General features: G+C 36.7%; 1 protein-coding gene and 1 pseudogene across 1 annotated transcript; one reads left to right on the top strand and one right to left on the bottom strand.

Moving 5' to 3' along the window:
• Positions 1-2,321: 2,321 nt before the first annotated feature.
• LOC120350746 lies at positions 2,322-2,464 on the top strand (annotated as a pseudogene).
• A 1,676-nt stretch (positions 2,465-4,140) lies between these two features.
• On the bottom strand, positions 4,141-24,243 carry LOC111060001 (RNA-binding protein NOB1). Its single transcript, XM_039422683.1, has 7 exons — positions 23,874-24,243; positions 21,570-21,702; positions 18,228-18,439; positions 15,069-15,584; positions 10,558-10,797; positions 7,329-7,464; positions 4,141-4,329 (listed from the first exon to the last, which is right to left on the bottom strand). The coding sequence occupies exons 1-7, from the start codon at positions 23,949-23,951 to the stop codon at positions 4,193-4,195; spliced, it is 1,452 nt and encodes a 483-aa protein (XP_039278617.1). The 5' UTR covers positions 23,952-24,243; the 3' UTR covers positions 4,141-4,192.
• Positions 24,244-24,406: the final 163 nt, after the last annotated feature.

Raw genomic sequence — 24,406 nt, 5'->3', positions numbered from 1 at the left:
CAGATTCTACTTCATTTTTTTGCGGATTCTGAAGATATTTGAGTACACCAGACAATTCTACCTTACGTCTCTGTGCTACACGTTTCTGGAGAGCAATTTTCATTTTCTCTGAGAACCCTGTAGAAGAACAATCGGCTTCCAAATACGAAAACATGAACTTCATTGCTGCATCAGCAGTTATCAAATTGGCATCTTGCCTACAAAGAGCCTCAACAGTCAATTTGATCGGTGTGAGAACTTTAACAACTTCATGGATTACAGTGAACTCATCTTCAGTCAATTCAATACTTCTATTGAGATCAATCAATGCTTTTTTATGGATGTTTTCAGGTGAACAAATCGTTCCAACATCGTCAACATCGAGTTCCACCGAGTTTTTACATCCAATAGTAGAGTGAGCTCTTTTCCTTCTTCTTCCCTAACATACTTTTGGAGAACTGTTTCATTTTTTGTTGGTGATCTTTTAAAGAATTTCACGATTTTACGAACTTTTGATATAATTGTATTGAGATCAATTGATAATTATTATTATCAATTGTAATCTCAGCTGGACCGTCCGTATTTTCCTCTAAAAATGAAGACATTTCTGAGGAACGAATTTCAGTCTCTACTTGATCATAATCTTCTTCTTCTTCTTCTGACTCTGCATTTTCTGATTTTTCTTCATTTTGATTTTTCATAGAACGATCCTTTTCATAAAGAACATCGCAAACTGCTAGATGAATACCATGTGCAAAACACAGTTGATGTTCTGCATTGATTAGTTTTCCTACTCTGAGCATGACATTTGGGCCATCAGTAACAATAGCGACAATATCACTTTCCAATGACAGATGATACCTCTCCAGGAACACTTTAAGATGTTGCACGCAAGCTTCTGCAGTCAATGACCCTTTAATTTTCAACATTCCCAAGCTCCAGTTCTTACTAAGTCCATGAACATTGACATTCATATAACGTTTGTTGTTGGTTGATGTCCATTCATCGAATGATAAGCTGAACCTTTCACCAGATAATTTAAAGTCATTAATGCTTCTCATAACATCATTCCTTATCTTATCACTGAAGCCCACTACTCTTTTCCTAATTGTAATGTGTGACGATGGTAAGTCCTTGTACCCCTTTGCGATGAGAAGAGTTCTCAAGTCTTGAGAAGTGATGAAGACACTGAATGGTAGACCATCTAAAGCTGTCATACGAGCCAAAACCTCATCCAAGGAGTCTTTTCCACTGCTGAAGTAGTCTTCAATTTTCCTTTTATTCTTGTCTTCACGTTTCGTGGGTTGACAGAAAGAAGAGACAGAAGTAGCAGCACTAGCTTGGTTTAATACTTTTTTATTATGCTTACTTAGCAAATGCGTGTGAAGACCTTTTTTAGTTGATCCACCCAGAGTCTTGAGAACTGCCTTACACGATTTGCACTGAGCACTTTTTCCGTCCTTGGAAGTTAGAAAACTATTCCAAACTGATGACTCATCAGAGTCTTTTTTATGTACAACAAAAACATTTGTATTCTCCATCAGGACGGGATAGAGTTCACACTTTTATCACTTCAAATTGAAATAATATCACTAGAAATAATTATAGGCTATTAATAATAAAATAGAATACTTTTTGTAAGACCGGAAATGAGGAAATTTATTAATAAGACCGTTAGCGCGATACCGACCGAACAACGCGAAAGCTGAAGCACTACTGAATTAAATTAAGTAGAGCCAACTATATAAACTTCAACTAGATATTCTACTTATGATAGAAAAAGAGAAGAGGAATAATTAGACAGAAAGTGAATAGTTACTGCTTGTTTATTTCTGATTTCTGAATTATTTACAGAGTTCTAAGTGCATTTCAAGGAAATGATATTTACGCTATTGCAAATATTGCGCCGTCTAGACTGGTAATTTTGGTGCTGTGTAAACAGAAACAATCGTAAAAACATAACAACCAATTAACAACCATTCTGCGAATAATGTGAACCGATAATGCGAATTCTATTCAGCCAGTACAGAGTACAGTATATGTATATTATGTTTATGTGTATACAACTGTAGACTGTGCCTGTAGAATGAATTAGTCAAACACTTAAAAAATAAATTAGTTATGAAAAACACATATTCATCACCGTAAATGTGATTCTATATTGAATTGTTTTTGGAAAAACACAATAATTCACAATTTCAGGTTTTCCAATCCCGAAAATCCCGGGATTGAGGCTGAAAAATCCCGGGATAGTTAGGTATCAAAAATGGACCGGGATCCCGGGATTCGGGATTCGGGATCCCGGGATTGACATCCCTAAGTGCCACTCCAATACATAATAATTACTTACCTGGCGTGGGGGTTACCGTGATTAAGAAGGCGGTTCCCACAGGGCGAGGCCTTGTCATTGCACTGCGACTTGGTTGACCCCTGCGAATGCCCCAAATGTGGGCATCTCGGGCGCACAATTTTTGATTAAAAATTAAAGTCCTAAACGATAACACCCTTGCCAAGTGTCGGTAATAACTCATCAACTGTTACTACTTGTCCTCTCATGGCGTCCCAGTTGAAGTTGCTGCTGGAGGGTGTCAACAGGGGAGAGCTCATTTTCAGCAGAGATGTTCGAGAATGGCAGATGAATAAAAGGGCCATACTCCATGATTTCAAGATGAGGCTCAGAGTTCAAGATCTTGAGAGGTGCAATGGATCTGCTTCGCTCCTCTTCGACGTCCCGAGAGGAGTTGATGATTCTGAGGCTGCTTACTTCGGTTTTAATCTGCCTTTTCACTGTATCAGGCTGATGATACAGCTGCGACTTGCCACGAGACGACAATTCAACCTCACAAGTAGGGGCAACATCCATAAGATCAGAGCCGATCAGTTGTGTTCCATCTGCAACTTGCAACAGCTGGAGTCAAGTCAGTCGAGCACGTGCTATTCTCATGCCCACAGTATGCAGCACCGCGAGCAAGGCTCATTGGCAGAGTTCCGGCATTTGAGGAACTGGATCCGAACCTCGTGATCCGCAATCACGCCACACTAACGACGCGAGATATGAAGATCTTATCGACTTTTGTGGAGCAGTGCTTGAAAATTCGCTCATTCTGTTTGAACGAGTAAGATGTGGATTTGACAGTCTAAAGTGCCAACAATGATTTGAGGAACTATGATTTTTTTTTCTTTTGATTGTACTGTGATGAGTGTGATATCCATGAAATTTTTCATTTAAGACATTATTGTCATGAACTCTTTAGATTAGTATGTGATCTATATTTTCTGTAATGATTTGTTTGCTTTTGTAATTGAATTTTGTAAATAATGCCAACCTGCTATAGGATAATTTCCTAAAAAGCAACTCTACTAAATAAAAATAAATACTTGTCCTCTCATCAGCCTATTTGCTGTCACGAGCTAGGTTTCAAAACAATATTGAACCATCCTCAACAATTCTCAACGTTGACTGACGGGTGTTGGTATGTGAACTAGGGTATACGTTGACTGATGAGTTCACATGGAAACTATACAACTTGCCTCAGTCTGTTGCACGAATCCAATCGAATTTAACAGCAATCTATTACATTTTTGACACAGTCAATCAACTATAGTCCGTACAAAATTACTTTGGACTTGGAGGAATATGCGGCGCAGAGATCACTTGGAAGGAGATCAGCCAATTACAGTGATTAATAATCATAGGCCAATTACAGTGATTAATAATCATAGGTAGAAGCGTAGTTGCCAATTTGTCTGTCGTCTGACTGCTTTCAGACAGGAAACTTCGCATGTGTAGAATGAGCTACATAATAACTTGCCATATGAATTATCTTTTATAGAGTTTTTTGACTGTAAATCTGAAGTTATTTCTTCAGTGAATCCTGAAGTTATTCAACTGTATGAAAATTTTCTGTATTATTGTTGAATAAAATGAATATTCTATTCTATTGTACACAGTCACTAGAAGTTGAAGAACGCCGTCCGCTGCAAAACGGCAACATCGCGCCTCTGTATCCCTCCCGCTGAATGCTTTCTCTGCTGCGCATGTCCCTCCCAAGTCAAGAGTTATTTTGTACGGACTATAGTCTATCTAGTTTTAACAAGTCTATCATGATTCAGTTATTACATGTTCTGCGGGTGCTAGAAACACAAGCAATCATACAGTAATGAAATATTATAGATTTATTTAATAAACATACTTTTTAAAAACAAAAATGCTTCATTTCTTCTTCTTGCAGCGTCTGTGAGCCTCGTTAGGGTTACGGCGCATCCAATATTTGACCTCTTTGCCCTGATTGGCTATGCCGAGCATAGCAGATTTCGAATTGACATCACGCATCACAAACGGCGAAAATCCTGAAACAAACAAAATACATCGAAATATTAAAAATAAATAAATAAAACTGTATTCAACCACAAATCTACAAGTCAAGACAATTACAGTCAAGACAGTCAAAATACATTTCAAATCAACAATAGACGAACAAATATGTCTAAAATGGACTCACATATCACACCAATATTGAATAAATATGTCTAAAATGGACTCACATATCACACCAATATTGAACAAATATGTCTAAAATGGACTCACATATCACACCAATATTGAATGTTTAAGGAAACAGTTTATCTATATAAGCACTAAAACAATAAACCTTATTACGCACCCATTTCCTCATAGACTCAAAGATAGTAGGAAAACTGAACTAGAATTAAAAACCTGGATATACAGTAACTTTTTCTTCCATATCGACAAATGAATCTTGAGATTTCTGCTCAAACTACTGTTTGCAAGGCCAATTCTTTTAGATACTTTTGTTGAAAGTGGACTCGCTTACAATTTTTGCACATTTTTCTCTTTTTTTCACTTTCTTCTCCAATACTTCCCTTTTCTTCTCCTCTTCACCCTTCATTCCTTACTTTTATACCCTCTACCTGCCTATTACATGGGAAACCATAGTTGGCTACGTATTTCTCCTCCTTTCTTTCTTTTCAGCACAACCCACCATGAAGCCTGTTTTTGTATTTCATTAGAAATGTATTTTTGATTGTGTTTTTTGTGTTTTGTTTTCTTTTATGTATGTTGTGTTGATTTTAATAAGATTGAATTGAAAAAATAAATAAATTAGAGAAGCAATTTACTCTGTGGTTGCACTGATGAACTAATGCTCATTCAAGTTATAGTGATGTTCACGTTATAATGGCAGTGGAGTTAAAAAGTTAATTCATCTCAAAGTTTTAATCTTACTTTTCATACTTCTCTTGCATCATACTTTTCTATTTAACTGTTTTTATGCATTCTCTACATTGACTGACAACTGGATTGTACCTTAAAGATACAATTTGAATGCAAAAGTATATTGGTTTAGTGGATTCAGGTTTTTTTTCTTGTAAACTCGACATTCCTCAAGCACGCCTAGAAACGTTCTCCCCAGTTAAGTATCTACTTGGTCATTACTCTCTCAGCTCACCGGTTCAAGAGTCCAATATGGTGGCCTGAGTGATGACTCCGCTATTCTATAGTGAGGTCCACGTTATAATGGCAGTGTTTCATAAGCAATGGTATTGCTATGCTTGTCTATCATTCAACAAAGCGGATAGCGCTATGTCTTTCTCGCTTTGCTCTGTTGCCAGATCGTCTTTTAACAATGTAGAATTAATAATTAATTAAAAAAAATATTTTTTCTTAATCCTATTATATTAAGCGAGCAATTTCTGTACATATTTTTATATTTGGTTATTTATATTTATGATTATTTATGTCCAACGGATCTCTAACGATTTTCGCGAAATTTGGAACATAGTAGCATAGAGAAACAATAGCATAAATAGATATCCCATGGTATAGGGCTTTTATGTCGCAACTTTTACTGTTATCTCAAGCCTATAGTCCATGTATTTTCTTTCCCGTGAAGCTTTATGGCGCTGGTAGTCTCTCATATTGTGCCGTTCATACACTCTTACCCGGTCAAAACAGTAAAAATCTACAATAATCGGCTTGAGATAACAGTAAAAGTTGCGAAATAAACGCCCTATACCATGGGATATCTACATACGCTATTGTTTCTCTATGATAGTAGATTTTGTTTCGATTGCACTAGGTCTCATCCTTGGGAAAACTCGCTGAACGAAATTAAAAGGATAATTCATCCTTGGCTGAAACAGCTGAGACTTTCGTCGTCTTTGGATAGTAAAAAAGTGAGTGAGCGAGTGAGTCTGTGGAAAATAAAAATTATGCATCCCCGAAATTCATAAGCTGACGTATAGCCAGCTGTAAAATATAAACACGATAATTTTAGAGAATATTGTGTTCTGTTTATCAATAAATAAAAATAACGAGCGAAGCTCGGTGTCCCGATATTTATGAAAATTCATTACGAAATTAATGAAAAAAAATTTTTTTGCTCAGTAAAATATAATTGATTAGATTATTTTAAACGAGAATGAACAGTTAATATTACATCAATAAACCTGTATCAGCTACCGTCTATAGTAGGCATTGACAAGACAGAGGACCGGCAACGTTAATCTCCTATCTTTTTTCCACAGCCATTATAACGTGGACCTCACTATAGGAGAGTTCTTCCCAGTTTAGTATCTACACGTTCATCACTCTCTCAGCTCAAAATATTTCATCTTAATTATGAAAATTCATTACGAAATTATTGAAAAATATAATTTTTAGCTCATTAAAATATAACTGATTATTTTAAACGAGAATGAACAGTTAATATTACATCAATAAACCTGTATCAGCTACCGTCTATAGTACGGTCTATAAAAATATAATTAATTATTTTCAACGAGAATGAACAGTTAATATTACATAAATAAACCTGTATTAGCTACCGTCTATAGTACGGTTTATAAAAATATAATTAATTATTTTCAACGAGAATGAACAGTTAATATTACATAAATAAACCTGTATCAGCTACCGTCTATAGTACGGTCTATAAAAATATAATTAATTATTTTCAACGAGAATGAACAGTTAATATTACATAAATAAACCTGTATCAGCTACCGTCTATGGAAGGCATTGACAAGACAGAGGATCGGCAACGTAGTTCTCCTATCTTTTTTCAATGCCATTGTAACGTGGACCTCACTATAGGAACGTTCTTCCCAGTTTAGTATCTACACGTTCATCACTCTCTCAGCTCACCGGTTCGAGAGTCCAATTTGGTGGCCTGAGTGATGACTCCGCTATTCTAGAAATGATTAACCTATGTGAGTGAGCGGGGTGTTTGAATATTGTTACATCATGAAGTTTTCAAAATACATTCATCTTACACAAGACTTGAATTCAAGTAATATTGAATTATACGTAAACGACTCTTATAAGTTACCGGCAATGTAGTCAGGCTCGAGCGGATTGTTCCGCATCTTTGCGAGCCGCGTTGGCCTCTGATCCGGTCGCGGTTGGTCTTCGCACAGCAGCGGGTAGTTGGCGTGTTTCCCGCCCACAGGTGTCGGCAGTGAAAACTGAAAAAGAATCAATTCACACATAATTAACCAACTGAATAATTATTCAGAATGAATCATTCATTCAACAACAAAAATACGTAGTGGAAGAAAAACATCAGCCATAGTCCCTACTATTTCTACCAGTATTACTATACTGTATATAAACTGTATAACTATACTGTCTTGTTTTTCCAGTGTTGTTATAGTATATTAAGTCACAAGGACGGGAAGGGCCGTTTTGCAAGCGAGAATGATGTTTCTAGTCGAGGCGTTAGCCGAGACTAGAATTTCATTCGAGCACTGCAAAAGACATCCACGTCCAAATAACTTACACTATTTTTTGTCATAATAATCTAGAAAAGAATAATTGAGAAACAGAAAACATTACCTACTTGTGCTGACATTACTACATGCATTCTATAAACATAACCTAGTTTACAAGTTTCATATCAGGAATTTTTTGATTGTAGTTGACAAAACATCCACCTGGAGTGCTAAAAGGCGGCAGTTTTGCTGTTCCAAATTCGGAACTAAGAAACATACTCGAGAGTAAAGAAAACATATGATTTTATTATAGTATAGCTTAGACCAGTTATAGAAAGACCAGTTCTATAACTGGTCTAAGCAGTATAGTATGCTGTAATGAGAATCATAATATGTTTATTTGTTCTACAATCAGCTGTTTACCGACTTGATTTCATGTATGTAAAACAGCTGAAGTTGAATGACTATGACAAAAATTAGTTTTAAGTATGTTCAATGTTTTCCAACACAGATAAAACGGTTCGTTAAGATAATCTGTATCTGGTGATAAAATCCATATTATCTAAATCATAAAATTTATTAGCTTTTTACTTTATTCATATTGTACGGCGAATAACATATTCTTCGTGGCTATCACTTTCAAAATCCAATTCATAGCATTTCCTCATGGTTTTTGGCCGGTCCATAACTAATAATTTAATAAATTATCTTGAACTACTGACTAATGAATCAACGAACTAGCTTATAAATAAATGGAAACAATATCAAAATAATCAACTGACTATTGAACAAAATTTGAAATGAAAATAACCTAAACACTCAGCTCTTTGCGATTGCAGTACGCGGGAACGCAGCAGTATTACAATCCAAAACAGTTTATAATCGTTCGTTTTCGAAGGCAGACCGACCAAACTTGGCCGGTTAGTTTGAACTCGAGTTTTCGAAGTCACGTGACCCTAAACGGGCGTGGTGAAATTAGATTCTGTCGGTCAAGGCCAAACAGTAGTTTTTATTTTGCAGAACTCTTGTTCTAGTGTTTGGTGAAATCGGGCCATACATATTTTGTATCTTCAAGTTACAATTATTTTTGTTTGGGATTCAGAGTTTTTGTTGTCTTCTTAATAAGTTTACGATCAGTGTATCTATCTTTTTAGTTTTACTAATTTTTTAGTCAGTAATTGTAACTGGCTGTTTCTGCAGCCAATTATTTGTTTTTTTTTATAATGTCAACATTTATTCATATCATATTTTTTAATCTGTATTTTTATCAAATTTAGTTTAATATAATATTAATTTTCATAATTTAGTTTATCGATTTTAAATTCAGCGAATTACGCCAGGCCCTCACAAACACAGGTTTAAGCCTACATATGAGTCTCTCACAACGTAAGGGTATATATAAATTCAATGTACTGTAACTGTACTGTATTATTTGTAAATTGTGAGAATAAATTGATTTGATTTTATTGATCAGACAATAGTCTTGTGAGCTTCAAGTTCTTTTGTACAATTATTGATAACTTTATTCTTGTGACTGTATATAACAATAATTTGTACAAGGAACAAATAAATTTGAATTTTGTTCAATGCTTCTCCCTGATGACAAAACTTGCATGATGCACATGTGAGTGGCCACTGAGGACTCGGCATGCATGATGTCCATCATGCACACACATGTTCATCATGCAAGTCTTTATAAGAAATTAATATACCCTGCGGTGTACCACAGGGATCTATTCTTGGACCTTTGTTATTCATAATTTATGTGAATGACCTTCCAGACAATATCACGTCCAATGTCTTTCTTTTTGCGGATGATACCACAAGTATTGTGACTGGAACGTGGGAAGAAGTTGTCCAGAGGACTGAAGAGACTATTATTCAACGGCCTTTGTTTGAATATAAACAAAACTAAATTATAGGATTTTAAGTTGACTGATACCAGTAAGTTAAGTGGCACAATCAGCCAAAAGATTGATGAGATTGTTCAGGATAAAGTTTGCTTTTTGGGAGTCAGAATCAGAAACTGTCTCAAGTGGGTCACATTCTGAACAAACTCTCAAGTGTCAGCTTCTAATTGAAAGTGCTGAAGAATGTAGTTGGAACAAAAACACTACGTAATGAATGTCTTGCATGGTTATTTAATGTCGATAATTCAATACAGTATAATGTTATTGGAGAGTGGAAAAATAATCTTAATTCTGTCTTTAAAAAGAAAAAAATCCTCAGAATTGTCGACAACTTGAAGCCTTATGAATCCTGTAAAAACTCTTTCAGAAGACTTAGAATTCTAACACTTGTACTACCTCGAAATTGCAAAGAAAAGCGAGAAGATATTGAGAGAGAGTCAAATCCATCATAGTATACTAGAAACCAGATAGTTCATCTTCAGTACCCGCAACACAGAACAGCAAGCTTAGAGAAAGGGCCACATTATAGCGGATTAAGAGCTTATAACTCTCTTCCTATTGAAATAAAATGTATTGAGAGCTCAGAAAGGTTTAAGAATGCAATAAAAGCTAAATTGATCGATGCATCTCCGTACATGAAAACAAAAATTTCATTTTGGACCGGAACATCTCCGTACAGTTTAGAGGAAAGCTTCAACTGTTGGCGCGTGTAGGCATTTTTTCAAGCATATTTCTTAACTCCTTTGTAAGTTCTTATTTTCTTCTTTTTTTCTCTCTTTTATAATTACTTTTTTTGAGTACTGTACTCAATACTTTTGACGTGTCATATACTACCAAGCTTTGCGTGATTCTGTAATGTTATATGACGAAAATTAAACTAAACTATACTATGAGTGGAGACACATTTTCATCATGCATGTGGTGCAGTTAGTGGTACCTTCTTGCCGCGGGCAGTGAGCGGCTTGCGCATGTTGATGTGAATAGTCTGCTTGCCTTCAGCATCGACAGAGACGGCCACCTTCTTGAGCGTTCGATTGCCGCAGTGCGGACAGAACAGCTTGGTCATCACACTGGTGGTGCGGAAGCAGGCGTAGCAGCGCAGAATGAATGTGCGCACCTGCTTGATTACCTTGCCGTCGAGCGAGGCCACGTTCAGGCCGATCTGTTTCAGCACGTTCTACAAACAAAACAAAAGATAAATCAAATTCAATTAACCTATTTTCTGGACTATTCAATCAATCAATCAATCATATTTCATTTATTCAAGTAGTTGCATATAAAAGACAAGCTTCACAACATTGAATCGTCACAATCAATAATAAACACAGAAAAATACAATAGTGCAAAGAGGAGACATCAAAGAAAAACACTGCCTTCAGGAACACCCCCCCCTGGAAGAAATCGATTAATTTCAGTTGATTTAAAGGAAATTTTCATTTTGTAATAATTCTATGACATGTAATTTTCTTCCCTCAAGACATCCACACATTCATCCACTGTGTATGGCGCTCTTTTTAAAAGAACCTTCCATATCCTTCCGGTCATCTTTGAAAAGTTGGAAAAATCTTTAAAATTATGGGGGAGTCTATTTATTATTGCGCAACAGTGTGGGCCTTTCTCCAGAAGGGTTAGTCTATGTGCCGGGTAACCAAGGATCGAGCCACCACTCCTCGTATTGTAGGAATGATCAAGTAAAACGGATGAGAACGCCCTCCAATTTTTACTAACGTACGTGATGATCTCCAGAAAGTACATGGCTGGAAAAGTTAATATACTCTCTCTCACAAAATAAGGCCTACAGGATGTTCGGGCACTGAGGCTGAAGATTATTCTCAGAGCTCTTTTCTGCCTCCTGAAAATTACCCCAAGGTGTGTGTCATAGCCACCCCAGATTATCAACTGTAACGAATGACAGACATGAAATAGCCACGATAGATTGCAAGCAGGGAATTATACCCTACTGCTCCCCTGACACACCTCAGCGAGAACAGAATAGCAGATATCCTATGCAAGAGACGCTGCACCTGATCACCCCACCTCAAATGAATTCACCCCTATTCTAATGAATCTTGGATATCAACATGGTCTCTGAATACTAGTAGTTCTGTGAACAGTAGACCTCGCGCAGTTATAAAAACCAGCCTCCTCATATACTCTCCATCAGAGTAAATCCTGTCTGTATGTAAGCATTTAAGAAACTCTTGCAAACAAATTATCAGAAATGCTAAAGCTGGTTTCTACCGCAACTTGATTTCATCTAAGAGGTCATCATCCTCATCATTATGGCGTGCTTTGAGGGGGATTGGAGCTGGTAAGGAGAGGCAGGTGCCGACTGTAGCCCACTCGCTTGATGACCTCAATGACTTTTTCACTGATATACCTGTGAGTTTGGATCAAGCCCATGTCCACTTCAATTCCCTTCCTGACATTCATCCAAATGAGAATTTCTACTTCTCTGCAGTTTCTCAGCAAGAGGTATTTCTAGCAATCAGTAGAATAAAAAGTAATGCTATTGGTGCAGATGGCATCCCAATCAAGTTCCTGAAAATCCTCTTACCTTTGATCCTTCCTTTCCTCACCCATTTGATCAACACTTCCCTCATGACATCTGTTTTTCCTGATGAGTGGAAGCTCTCAATTGTGATTCCCTTGAACAAGGTCCCTAACCCCATCTCTCCTTCTGATTACAGGCCCATTAGTTTATTGTCTGTCTTGTCTAAGGTTCTTGAGATCTTTGTTCACTCTCAGATGAGCGGATATATTCATGGATCTGGTTTGATTAGTGATTTTCAATCAGGTTTCCGAAGCGGTCACAGCACCACATCTGCCCTTCTGAGAGTGACTGATGATATCCGCAGGGCTATGGATAAAAGGCAGCTAACCGTTTTAGTTCTAAAAGATTTTAGCAAGGCTTTTGATAGCGTTTTTCACCCTACTCTATTGTATAAGCTAAGGAGCTTAGGCTTTTCCAACTCAACTGTGGCATGGGTAAAGTCTTATTTGCAGGGTCGATGTCAGTGTGTGAGGGTCGGGGATGCGTGTTCGGGCTGGCGTGAGGTAAATAGAGGCGTTCCTCAAGGTTCGGTCTTGGGTCCTCTGCTGTTCAGCATCTACATAAATGACGTGACTACTACTTTACTTACTTCTAAATACCACCTTTATGCAGACGACCTACAAATATACAAACACTTCAACAAAACTGATTTCAGCATTGTGGTTGAGGAGGTCAATGCTGACTTGGCCAGGGTTATTGAATGGTCTACAAGTAATGGACTCAAAGTTAATGAGACAAAGTCAAAGGTAATTATGGTTGGCTACTCAAGGCTCTTGAACACCCTTGACTTTTCAAATGGACCATACATTACAATCAACAACGTTCAATCGCAGTACAGTTCAGATGTTAAAAATTTAGGACTTACCATGACCAAGACTTTGGACTGGACAAATCATGTGACCTTGACTTGCAATAGAGTCATTGCGGGCATTATGACTTTGAAGAAGATTGCTGGCTGTATCCCTTTCTCCACGAGGATTATGTTAGTCAAGACTTTGATTTTTCCAATTTTTAACTACTGTGACATTGTGACTCTTGATATGACCGTTCAACTTTTACAGAGGATGCAGCGTGCCCACAATTACTGTGTACGCTTCATCTTCAACCTCAGACGTGACGACCATGTGACTGAATACTTTGACAGACTTAATCTCATGAGGCTGCATGATTGTAGAGCACTCCATGCTGTTATTTTTCTGCATAAGACATTGAAAACTGGAACACCTAAGTATATTGCTGAGGATTTTCAATATTTAAGTGATATCGGTCGGGGTGATACACGGCATGGTTCCCATCTGCTGGCTGTCCCAACTCACAGGACAGTCATGTTCAACAAGTCCTTTCTTGTGACAGCTTGTGGATTGTGGAATTCATTGCCGTCTGAATTGAAGCGCATTGAGGGTCATCGTCGGTTCGGCGCGGCTGTCTTCCGGTGGATCAGGGGTGGTGGGGGTGGCTGGGCTTAGCGAGGGGTGCATCATACCACTGTGTTGGTATGGACTCATGCATTATACCACTGTGTTGGACCAGCGGTGGCTGGTCAGGCGCATGTGTTGTTGTTGTGTGTTTGTGTGTGTGTGTGTGTGTGTGTGTGTGTGTGTGTGTGTGTGTGTGTGTGTGTGTGTGTGTGTGTGTGTGTGTGTGTGAGCTTTCTTCTCATGCTTTCGTATTTTCCATAGATTGATACATTCATTTATTCAGTCTCAAAATTAATTTCTTAGAGTAATTTCAAGAGAATCAAGTTCAACTTTAAAAGTAAACTCTAAAGACATATATAAAAATGCTCTTTTTCTCTCTCAAAATTAATTAATTTCTTGCTAGAAGTATTTATCAATTTCCTTATTTTCTCACTTTGCTTGTAAGGTTTGTAGCCATATTGCTCTTTTTCACTTCTTCGATCCTATCCGTCCATCCTATCCATATCCGTCGATCCTATCCATATATTCCGTCAAAAATGTTGTATTTATTTCCCATCAGATCTTTGTTATTTTACATTTTAAGAATGCTCTACTTTTAAGTTTATTCAACTATTCCACTTATTATCATAATTATTCATTTTTTTTTTTACTTTTTCATTTAAAATATAGTTTTGTTTTATTTTATTTTACTAAGTATTGCTTGTTAAATTACAATTTAGTATTGTATTGGAGGGTTAAGTGTAAGAGAGGGCCGACTGCGCCCTAACTTCGCCCTCCCAGGTATAAAATAAAGGCAGTCATTCTATTCTATTCTATGTAGTGTCGGCAAGATATCGATGTGAAAACGGCTAATGGCTGTTGGGGTTGGTGTATCAAAAATGCTAACATCAAAAGCTAATCTCCTTCAAGACATACTGGCAACAGGACAGGCCGAATTCAAAGCAGAGAAAGGTCGAGAGACAATACTATGTTATTTTAGTTATTTATTGCATGCAATCAATAGTTCATTTAATAGTGCCTAAAAATTAAAAACCATATACCATGACGCATGTTGCATGCGTCATGGCATGCAATTTATAATCCACTCGACAGCTGATTTATGATGAATAATTCTATAGTCTGATTTCCACTCTAATATTGGCGTATGAAGGAGGCTCCTTTTCCTTTTATATCATCCTTGAAATTCAAAATTTCCAAAAACCTTGTATATACGTCGACGCGCAACTTGAAAAGGAACATACCTGTCAAATTTTATGAAAATCTATTGCTGCGTTTCGCCGTAAATGCGCAACATATAAACATTTAAACATAAAGAGAAATGCAGAACCGTCGACTTGAATCTTAGACCTCACTTCGCTCGATTAATTAGATATCAACATTTTTATTTCTACATAAAAATCAGCATTAATATTGATAAAAAAGTTTATAAGACTATTTCTAAAATAGAATAATTTTGAGGATAAATAAACCACCCACCTGCATAGCGAAATCAGTTGTCAGACAAGCCACATCTACAGCCTTCTCTTCGACATTATCCCACTCCATCATCTGCTTCATCTCTTTTATGTTATCCACGGTTATCCAATCTGAATCATCATCATCATCATCATCCTCATCATCATCACTACCATAATCGCTTTCCTCCTCTTCTCCCTCACCTTCGTTCACCTTCACCAAAATGCTTTTCACGTCTGTTTCGTCAAGTTTTATCTCAACTCCATCACCATCTTCCTCCTCTTCCTCTTCCTCCTCCTCCACCTCTTCATCGTCTCCCTGGATATTGCACTCGCCTTTCACTTCTTCATCACATGCTCCTTCTCTACTTTCTTCTCCTTTCTTTTCGCATTCTTCTAGAACCTTCTTTTCTTCATTAGCCTTCAACGTACACACTTCGGCTAGCTTATCGGCGATTTTGTTTTGCTCGACATCTCCCTCTTCTTCTTCTTTTTCGTCCGTATTCACACTTTCACTGGTGCTGGTCTTTGCTTTACGCTGAAAAAAAAGAATGTGATTGAAATTATCTCTATTCTTCTCCTTAGAAAGTACAAACAATACACAATATACATAAATATAAAAAAAAACTTGAAGAAGGTTCCTCACATGGGCCTGTGTGCAAGGAAAAATTATCATACATACATTTATTAGGAACATGGATATGGGATATCATGCCTTATTTTTCCTCTTCCTATCATTTCGATAATGTACTTATTGTATGAATGAATAATATGTGAATATTTCCTATTTTAGTGATGATAATGTGAAATATTTCTTCCATGCTCGGTTTTCAAGCATCTAAATTTGAAAATCTACTTTGTGAGAATAATTAAGGACTGAAAATTTTGTGAAGTGAGCAACTATAAGACTTAACCTATTTAGGACTACGACCTTATCTAAATTTGGGAGAGGAATAGCACAAGGTTACCTTATTTTTTCTCTCCCTATCATTTTGATGATGAACTTATTTTATGAATCAATAAAGAATTATCATATTAGGAACATGGATATGGGATATCATGCCTTATTTCCCCTCTCCCTATTTCATTTCATTTTTCATCCCACTGACCACCTATGAAAGGGGTTTAAGGATTTGTCAATTATAATCTAAGTCGTCAATCTTTGCATTCCATAATGCAAAAAGAATTCCTCACTGGAATAAGGACAGACCTGCAACAACTCCTCCCTCACCTTAATTATAAACTTTTCACCTGTGAGAGCCTTTACGCGTGTTGGCAATAAATTATAAAGCCGAATTCCTGCACTATTTACCGGCCCCTCTCATACATACCAGTTCGATGGATGTCGTCTCTGAGGTTTTGTCTATATCTGGTATTGTATGAGTGGAACAACTCTCCTGTATTGAACCTATCTTTATTCTTATCAATAAAACAAAGAGCCTCCAAAATATATACACCTGGTAGTGGGAGAATCTTCAACTCTTTGAAATAATCTCTGCAACTTGCTCTAATAGATTCACCCACCATCACTCTAACTGCCCACTTTTGAAACCTATCATTTCGATAATGTACTTATTGTATAAATGAATAAAGAATAAAGAGAGAAACTGATTTGACAATCGAATAAAGGGAATAGAATACAAGTTTTACAGTAACTTGAAGGATCAATCCCATGGATTATTTTCTTGACAGAATTATAATAGAACATGTAACTACAGTAGCATAAATACTGTACTACAATAATTCTACTACCATAGGGAAACAATAGAATAAGTAGATATCCCATGGTATGGGCGTTTATGTCGCAACTTTTACTGTTATCTCAAGCGGATAGTCCACGTAGTTACTTCCTGTGAAGCTTTATGACGCTGGTAGTCTCTCACATTGTGCCGTTCATACATTCTTACCCGGTCAAAACAGTAAAAATCGACAATAATCGGCTTGAGATAACAGTAAAAGTTGCGACATAAACGCCCTATACCATGGGATATCTACTTACGCTATTGTTTCTCTATGCTATTACTTTTTACTTTCATTAGATTTTTGGGCTTCTTTCTGTACTCCACTCGTATTAAATACATTTGATTTCAGTTATTAAAAGTATGAAGTACCCTTTCATTTAAAACTTTTTAAACTTTAAAAATTCATGTTTTTATATTGTAACCCTTACAAGTAAAGTGATTTCACAATCAAAGTTTATTTGATTTTAGATATCTGTCAATGTTCAATTCTATTTTAAATGCACTATGTTCAATATTCAGATATTTATCACCATTTTCATGATTAATATAAAATATGTTATAATGATTTTCTACATGTTATTAAAAGGGAAACAAAGGAAACTGTGAATTAAAAAATATTCAGATTCTAGAGAACAATTTTAAAGAGTACGAACACTATTATTTTTTAAATTATAGAACTATTGTAAAATTTCTATTCAGAATTCAGTTATACAAAATTTAATTCGATGAACAATCAAAGTAGGTTACAAAGTCCGAAAAAACATTTCAAAATACAACCAAACGAACCCTCTGTACTCGCTGAGAGAGGATGAAATCAGTGGACTTGTGAAACAGTTTGTGATTGTTTCATAGTTTCGAGTGGCAGTTCATCTACAGAAACAAACTATCTGCAAGTTATTTGTTTTTAAAATTAAATATCGGGGCACCGAGCTTCGCTCGTTATTTTTATTAATTGATAAACAGAACACAATTCTCTAAAATGATCGTGTTTATATTTCACAGCTGGATATACGACAGCTTATGAATTTCGGGGATGCGATATTTTGATTTTCCACAGAATCACTCGGTCACTTTTTACTATCCACAGACGACGAAAGTCTCAGCTGTTTCAGCCAAGGATGAATTATCCTTTTAATGTCGTTTAGAGAGTTTTCCCAAGGTTGAGTGCAATCGAATTTTTATATCATAAACCTACTATGTTCCAAATTTCGTGAAAATCGTTAGAGTCGTTTTCGAGATCCGTTGAACATAAATAACCAGATATAAATATACAGAAATTGCTGGCTTAATATAATAGGAAATTGTTTTACACTGCCGGTTATGGACGGAATACACTGATTTACTGAAGTAATCGCCTATTCAACTCAAACGTTAAAACAATTTGAAATCAAGGAAACTCGACCAATGTAAACGCAGCTTTAAGCAGTACACCAACTAACCTTATTGGGATTGTAGAATCCAACCACGTCATCAATGGGAATAGCGCTGTGTTTGCAGACGTCGACTGTGCGACTGACGTCAGGCGCCTGTCGTAGATGTGTGACGTCACCCGCGGACCGCTCCTTCTCCAGCTGATATGTCAGAGCGATCACCTTCACGTCAGTTGCCGACAGGCTGCGATAGTCACCCGTCTTCTTCGCAAAGTCAATCACTGCAAACAGAACACAAGAGACAGTTCAATTAATAAATATATTTAATATTGTATAGCAAACAAAATATACAGGTGGCTCAATAGTCATTACGTCAATAAACATAATAATGTCGCATCTAAATGTTGGTCCAATGAAGGCCAATGTCGGCCAGTGTGTGGATGTTTGGTTTGCTAACGCTAGCCTTCATTGGGCACTGGTCACATTGCAGGCTGGGCCAACATGTTGATGCGGCATAAAGGTCCTCACGCACCAAGCTAAGTGTAGCTAAATCTACATGTTGGTCCAATGAAGGCCAATGTCGGCCAGCGCCAGTGTGTGGATGTTTGGTTTGCCAACGCTGGCCTTCATTGGGCACTGGTCACATTGCAGGCTGGGCCAACATATAGATGCGGCATAAAGGTCCTCACGCACCTAGCTAAGTGTAGCTGAAGGTGTCCTACCTCCCAATGTTAAAAGCTACGCTACGTTTGGTGTGAACCGAACTGATTCTTAGCATGCATTTAACATTGGGAGATAGGGCGGCTATATCTTCCAAACACGTATTTCTTAAGGCTAGTAGTGAGATAGTGAGGTCTACGATAAAATGGCAGCATATGATTGACATTGGTGTTGCTATCCTAGTCTATCATTAGACAAAACCCATAGCGCTATCCTTTCCTGGCTCCGCAACGTTGTCAGATTGTTTTTCAACAATGTAAAAATATAATTAACAAAATATTTAATCTCAATTACAAAAATGTATTATTTAATCATGAAAATATATAATTTTCTTGACGAATAAAATAGAATTAAGTTTTTTAAAATGAATCATCATTTGATCATTAGCCTACTAAATAATATTCATTATTTGAACATTACATTAGATATATCGGTATCAACCTTCTTCTATAGAAGGCAGTGGCAAGGCGGAGAAACGACAATAAATTTTATTTATTGAAGTAATATAGGTGATATTGTATCTAATATCTTCTTCTTCTTCTTCTTCTTCTTCTTTGGCTGTGCCTTATCCCATTTAAATGGGGTCGGCATTCCTTCCTCTTAGTCTGCCTCTCCACAAAGCCCTATCCAATGCTTGCTCTCTCCTCCAACCACTCTCCCGCAAGTCAGCCGCTATTCTATCTCCCCACCTCATCCTACGTCTAGGTGATATTGTATCTAATATGAATCATCATAAATACCGTACGGTACAAATTTTAAACTAGGATACTAAAATGATGATACACATGATGAATTGGAGAAGAATAAGAGGATTGATTAAAGGAGGAAAAGTAAAAAAATCTGGTGTGGCGCACTCACACAACTTTCCTTGCCGTTACGGAAATTGATTACCTGACGCTAGTGTTCCCGCGCATCTCAAGTCTACTATTCAAAGATCTGAGCCAGCTGGTGTCAGGACCATAATGTTGGAGACAAACGATGTCTGCTATCTCTTCATAGTGAATGATTTTATAGAATCAAATGTTGCCAACACTTTGCAATTGAAATAATCACATTTTATCGAATTTCGAGCTTATTTTCAATTTTAGGAGAAAATGTTACTGAACATAAATTGATTTTCATGCTCAATCTTTTCCACTTGAATATTTTTGTTTAAATTGTATCTGAAGCTTAATAATTGGGATCTAAAATCAAACTTTGCATAGATGAGGTGGAGCTCCTGAAATTTTTACAGATATGGGACTTGTGAGTGGCAGTTCATAGAGCTTATCAATGACTATTTTAGGTATAAATTCGATCAAAATCGTTGGAGCCGTTTTCGAGAAAATCGCGAAAACCCCTGTTCTTGACAACATTTTCGCCATTTTAGCCGCCATCTTGAATTGCATTTGATCGAAATTGTTCGTGTCGGATCCTTATAGTGTAAGGACCTTACGTTCCAAATTTCAAGTCATTCTGTTAATTGGGAGATGAGATATCGTGTACACAGACGCACATACACTCATACATCCACCCACCCATAATGGTGTAATATTAGTGTAAGTACCTTAAGTTCCAAATTTCAAGTCATTCCGTTAATTGGGAGATGAGATATTGTGTACACAGACGCACATACACTCATACACCCACCCACCCATAATGATGTAATATTAGTGTAAGTACCTTAAGTTCCAAATTTCAAGTCATTCTGTTAATTGGGAGATAAGATATCGTGTACACAGACGCACATACACTCATACACCAACCCACCCATAATGATGTATTATTAGTCCTAACTTGATTCATCGAAAAGGACAGGTTGTAACTTGGTTATGAAGACTCACTTTCATTAAGTTCCAAATTATACTTGAAACGTATAGAAATTTAGAAATTAGGGTACCTTAATTTTTTCGGAAAGCAATACTTTCCTTACCTATGGTAATAGGGCAAGGAAAGTAAAAAATGAAAAAGATGAAAATAGGATATTGTGGACAAAGGAAATAGTTATTTGTGCAACTAGTGCGCAAAGTGACAGTTTGCTGCACCGAAAGAAACGTTTACGCCCGAGCCGTAGGCGAGGGCGGAATGGTTTGTTGAGTGCAGCAGAGGAACTTTGCGCACGTATTTCACATTAAGTTTTTTCCTATAGTTACCATTGAATATGAAAAGTGGGTAATTATGGGTAAAATTGCCTGAAATGCATCAAATGTTTTTCTGTGTAATTTTATTATTGATAAAAACCTTAATTTTATTGTCAAATTGAATAAAAATGTTGTCCTTGGTTATAATATCTATTTAATAATTAGCGCGTTGTGCTTCGTTGCATGTCTGCTCACTATAGCAGCCCAGTCACTGTTACCAACTTCATTTTGATTTTGCTGCACTGTTGCTCCATATAACCTACTAAGTATTTTGCGTTGCCATGTTGCAAATCTGGAGTACGCAAAGTAATACTTTGCGCACTAGAGCGGAAAAGTGATTCTTTGCGTTCTGTAATCTGTGCAGGAATGGTCACTTTTCAAAGTAACTGTAGGAAAAATAAAATAACAAGGAAACAATATGAAAATAGGACATTGTGGAAAAAGGAAAAGATAATAGATGTCTCATATTTGGGTATTCATTAGTTGAAGGAAAAGATGATGAGATGCTTCAGATCTGAATATTCATAAGCTATTTTTGAAAATTATTGTTTTACAAAAAATCTGTAGTTACCAAATTGGACGTTTTCAGGGAATGCTTCTTTGACTTGGAGATCATAGGGTAGAACTACAAGTCTTCTTATTTGACGTTTAGACTTGATCTCATTCAAAACTTCTGGAACTGTAACGATGTTCTTGCCAATATCCTGAAACATAGAACACACAAGTTGGATAATATCTTGAATATGTATATTGTGTTAAAAGATTAAACATAATCATTTTATGATTATCTGTTTTTGTCTCTGTTGAATAGATAAATAAATATGATTTTAAACTGAGAGGGCTTCTGGGAATGGAGCACTTATTAATGCTATACCATGCAGTTTTTGCTAGTAGCATACTGTATGGGTTATTGTCCCATTGTCCCACTACATGCCAAGGTCATTGTGCTGCTACAGAAGAGTGTACTATAGCGTGTTATGACATATAGTAAGCATGACGCTCATAGTAAGCTCATCTTCTGCAGATTGTGCATTCAGTCAGTGGTCATTATATTTTGGCTTCGCTGCTCAGCCATTGGGAAGTGTGTGAACTTATCTTGCTGGATAATATCCAGTGGTTGTTTACTCTCTTCCTTAATTTTAGATTTATTAGTTTTACATTAGACTGGATTAGATTTACTTGCAATAGATGGATTTAATACCTCTTGACTGGAAACTTATTAACCTTGACTAAGACTTAGACTTGACCTTGTTGGACTTAATATTATCCAGCGGTCGTTTACTCTCTCCCTTAATTTAGATTGGAATTACTTGCAATAGATATTATAACCAAGTGGGGATCATCGTTGACCTTGACCTTTGGTTGTATACCTAATGGAAAACAATTGAATTAGGCAACACCTCTTAGGGGGGGGGGAATTTTAATTAGGCCAAACCCCTAATATTTTCCTCAGTATTTAATACAAATTCTTGATGTAAACATCTCCTCCCTGGGCTATAAATACTGGGCTTATCCTAACTGAAAATTCAGTCGGGGCGGGGTGGTGGTTGAGATAACATCTCTTGACCTTGAACTTGGTGTTAAGTGGAGCCTCAAACGGTACAAAACATCTACTCATGTGAGAAATAATGTATCAACGCTGCAGAGGAGGAAGCAGCTACACCAGTACAACACTCGAAGAACGACAAATTTGAATGTGCCGTGCTGTCGTCTGACATGAGTGAGGGACTGTTTCCCCGGCATTGATCATTTTCAATCATTTGCCAGTCAGTGAGAGAGCGCTCAATGAGTGGTTTCAAGACGTCTTTGTCAAGGTGGCGGATTGACAGAAGTCTAAACGAAATAAACGATATATTTTATGAGAATACTCATGATATTTAACACTGCTAACGTATGATCATTTTAGGCTCAAATCACACTTACGCAACTCAGGTCAAGAAGAGACTCGACTCTAGTTGAGAGCATGTGTTTCCAAATGGTGACTAGTCGATTCTAGTCTCCGCGACTGTCACCATCTGAAAACACATGCTGTCGACTAGAGTCGAGTCTCTTCTCGACCTGAGTAAGTGTGAATTGAGCCTTAGAGTGTGGTTTATTGGATGAGAACCTTCAGAAAGTTGATAAATCCTGGTACTCAAGTGAGTTGGATACGATCAAAACTATGGTTGTCTACCAATACTCTACACAAGAATAGTTGAAGTGCTGAAACAAGGGAGACTTACTAACACAAGGAAGTTAGCAGTGCCATGAGGACTAGCAATAAGAGTTTGATAAAATGTGCATCAAACCTCTAACTGTAGGGCAGCTTGAGGCACCATCAATAGCTCAAAGAATAAAACACCTCTACCGCTAAGAAATGCAAATCCAGATGATTAAAACAATTTTTGTTCAAAGTGTTAAATCACCTTCAGATGGATGGAAAGGCTCTCTTATTTGTGGATGACACCACCTTCATCGCACAGAATGAGGTTCGGTTGGCCATCTACAGGGCCCAATTGCTTGAGGATACTAGAATGTGGTATTCATCTAAAAAGTTGCGCATGAATGAGGGACAGACACATAATCACCTTTGTACACTGAAGCGTTATCCACCTTTATTTGGTGGACGAGAGGTCAAGTTTTTATTATCAACGAAATCTGTCCAGCATGATGCTGGTTAAATTGACAATTGTTATAAACATTTTTTATGAAGGTCTTCCTATAATTGTTCATGTTAACATAAAAGTAACGCGATCAACCCAGGTATGTCCTGGCCAACGATCTTTAAATTGGAAAATTTATATAGACTAAAAACAAGATCATGCTGTTACTGTATAAAACATTTTGTATGATGTGTTCTATTTAGAAAAGCGTATGGCTAAACTTTAAAACATACCTGAAGATTGACATTTTTGATAAATGCACTTGTATCGACAATCAAAGTTTCTGCTCTATTGTCTTTTTCCGAAACCATTTTGGTTGTTTAAAGTTTAAACTATGGAATAATGCGTAAAATCTAGGAAATTGTAAGCATGCTTTAATGTTATTCACATAACCTCAAAAACTAATCACGACGAAAGCAAAATAGAAAAATACCAATACTCGATATCTATGAGACATCGATAGAAACTTTCACATATTCTTAAACATCGACATTATTGATTGATATAATATCGATATTATTATTACTATCTCCCTTCAACTTTGCTCTACTTTACCTGGAATTATAGCGTTTGTTCTTCAGGTTTTTCCAATTTTCATGGATTTTTTTCAATATTATATCGATGTCTCGACTTATATTTTAACATTCTTTGATTCTTGTGAAGGAGCTCGATATCAATGATTTGAGATCGATATAAAACGTTTGTTGAGAAATGTTATCGATTATTATTCTATCGAAAACTGTACAACATTTGCAAAAAAATAATA

The sequence above is a fragment of the Nilaparvata lugens genome, chromosome 3, assembly GCF_014356525.2.
Source record: "Nilaparvata lugens isolate BPH chromosome 3, ASM1435652v1, whole genome shotgun sequence".
NCBI classification, from domain to species: Eukaryota; Metazoa; Arthropoda; class Insecta; order Hemiptera; family Delphacidae; genus Nilaparvata; species Nilaparvata lugens.
This window is presented reverse-complemented; position numbering and strand designations above follow the sequence as displayed.

What these genes read in the sequence shown, in the direction of transcription:
- LOC111060001 (XM_039422683.1), bottom strand. Translation starts at nt 23,951, where the DNA reads ATGGTTTCGGAAAAAGACAATAGAGCAGAAACTTTGATTGTCGATACA. An exon ending in TCACTGCCCGCGGCAAGAAG is followed by an intron (nt 7,465 to 10,557) that starts GTACCACTAACT and finishes ATTCTTTTTCAG; the next exon opens with TTTTCACTGCCGACACCTGT. An exon ending in CGAGCCTGACTACATTGCCG is followed by an intron (nt 4,330 to 7,328) that starts GTAACTTATAAG and finishes TGTTTGTTTCAG; the next exon opens with GATTTTCGCCGTTTGTGATG.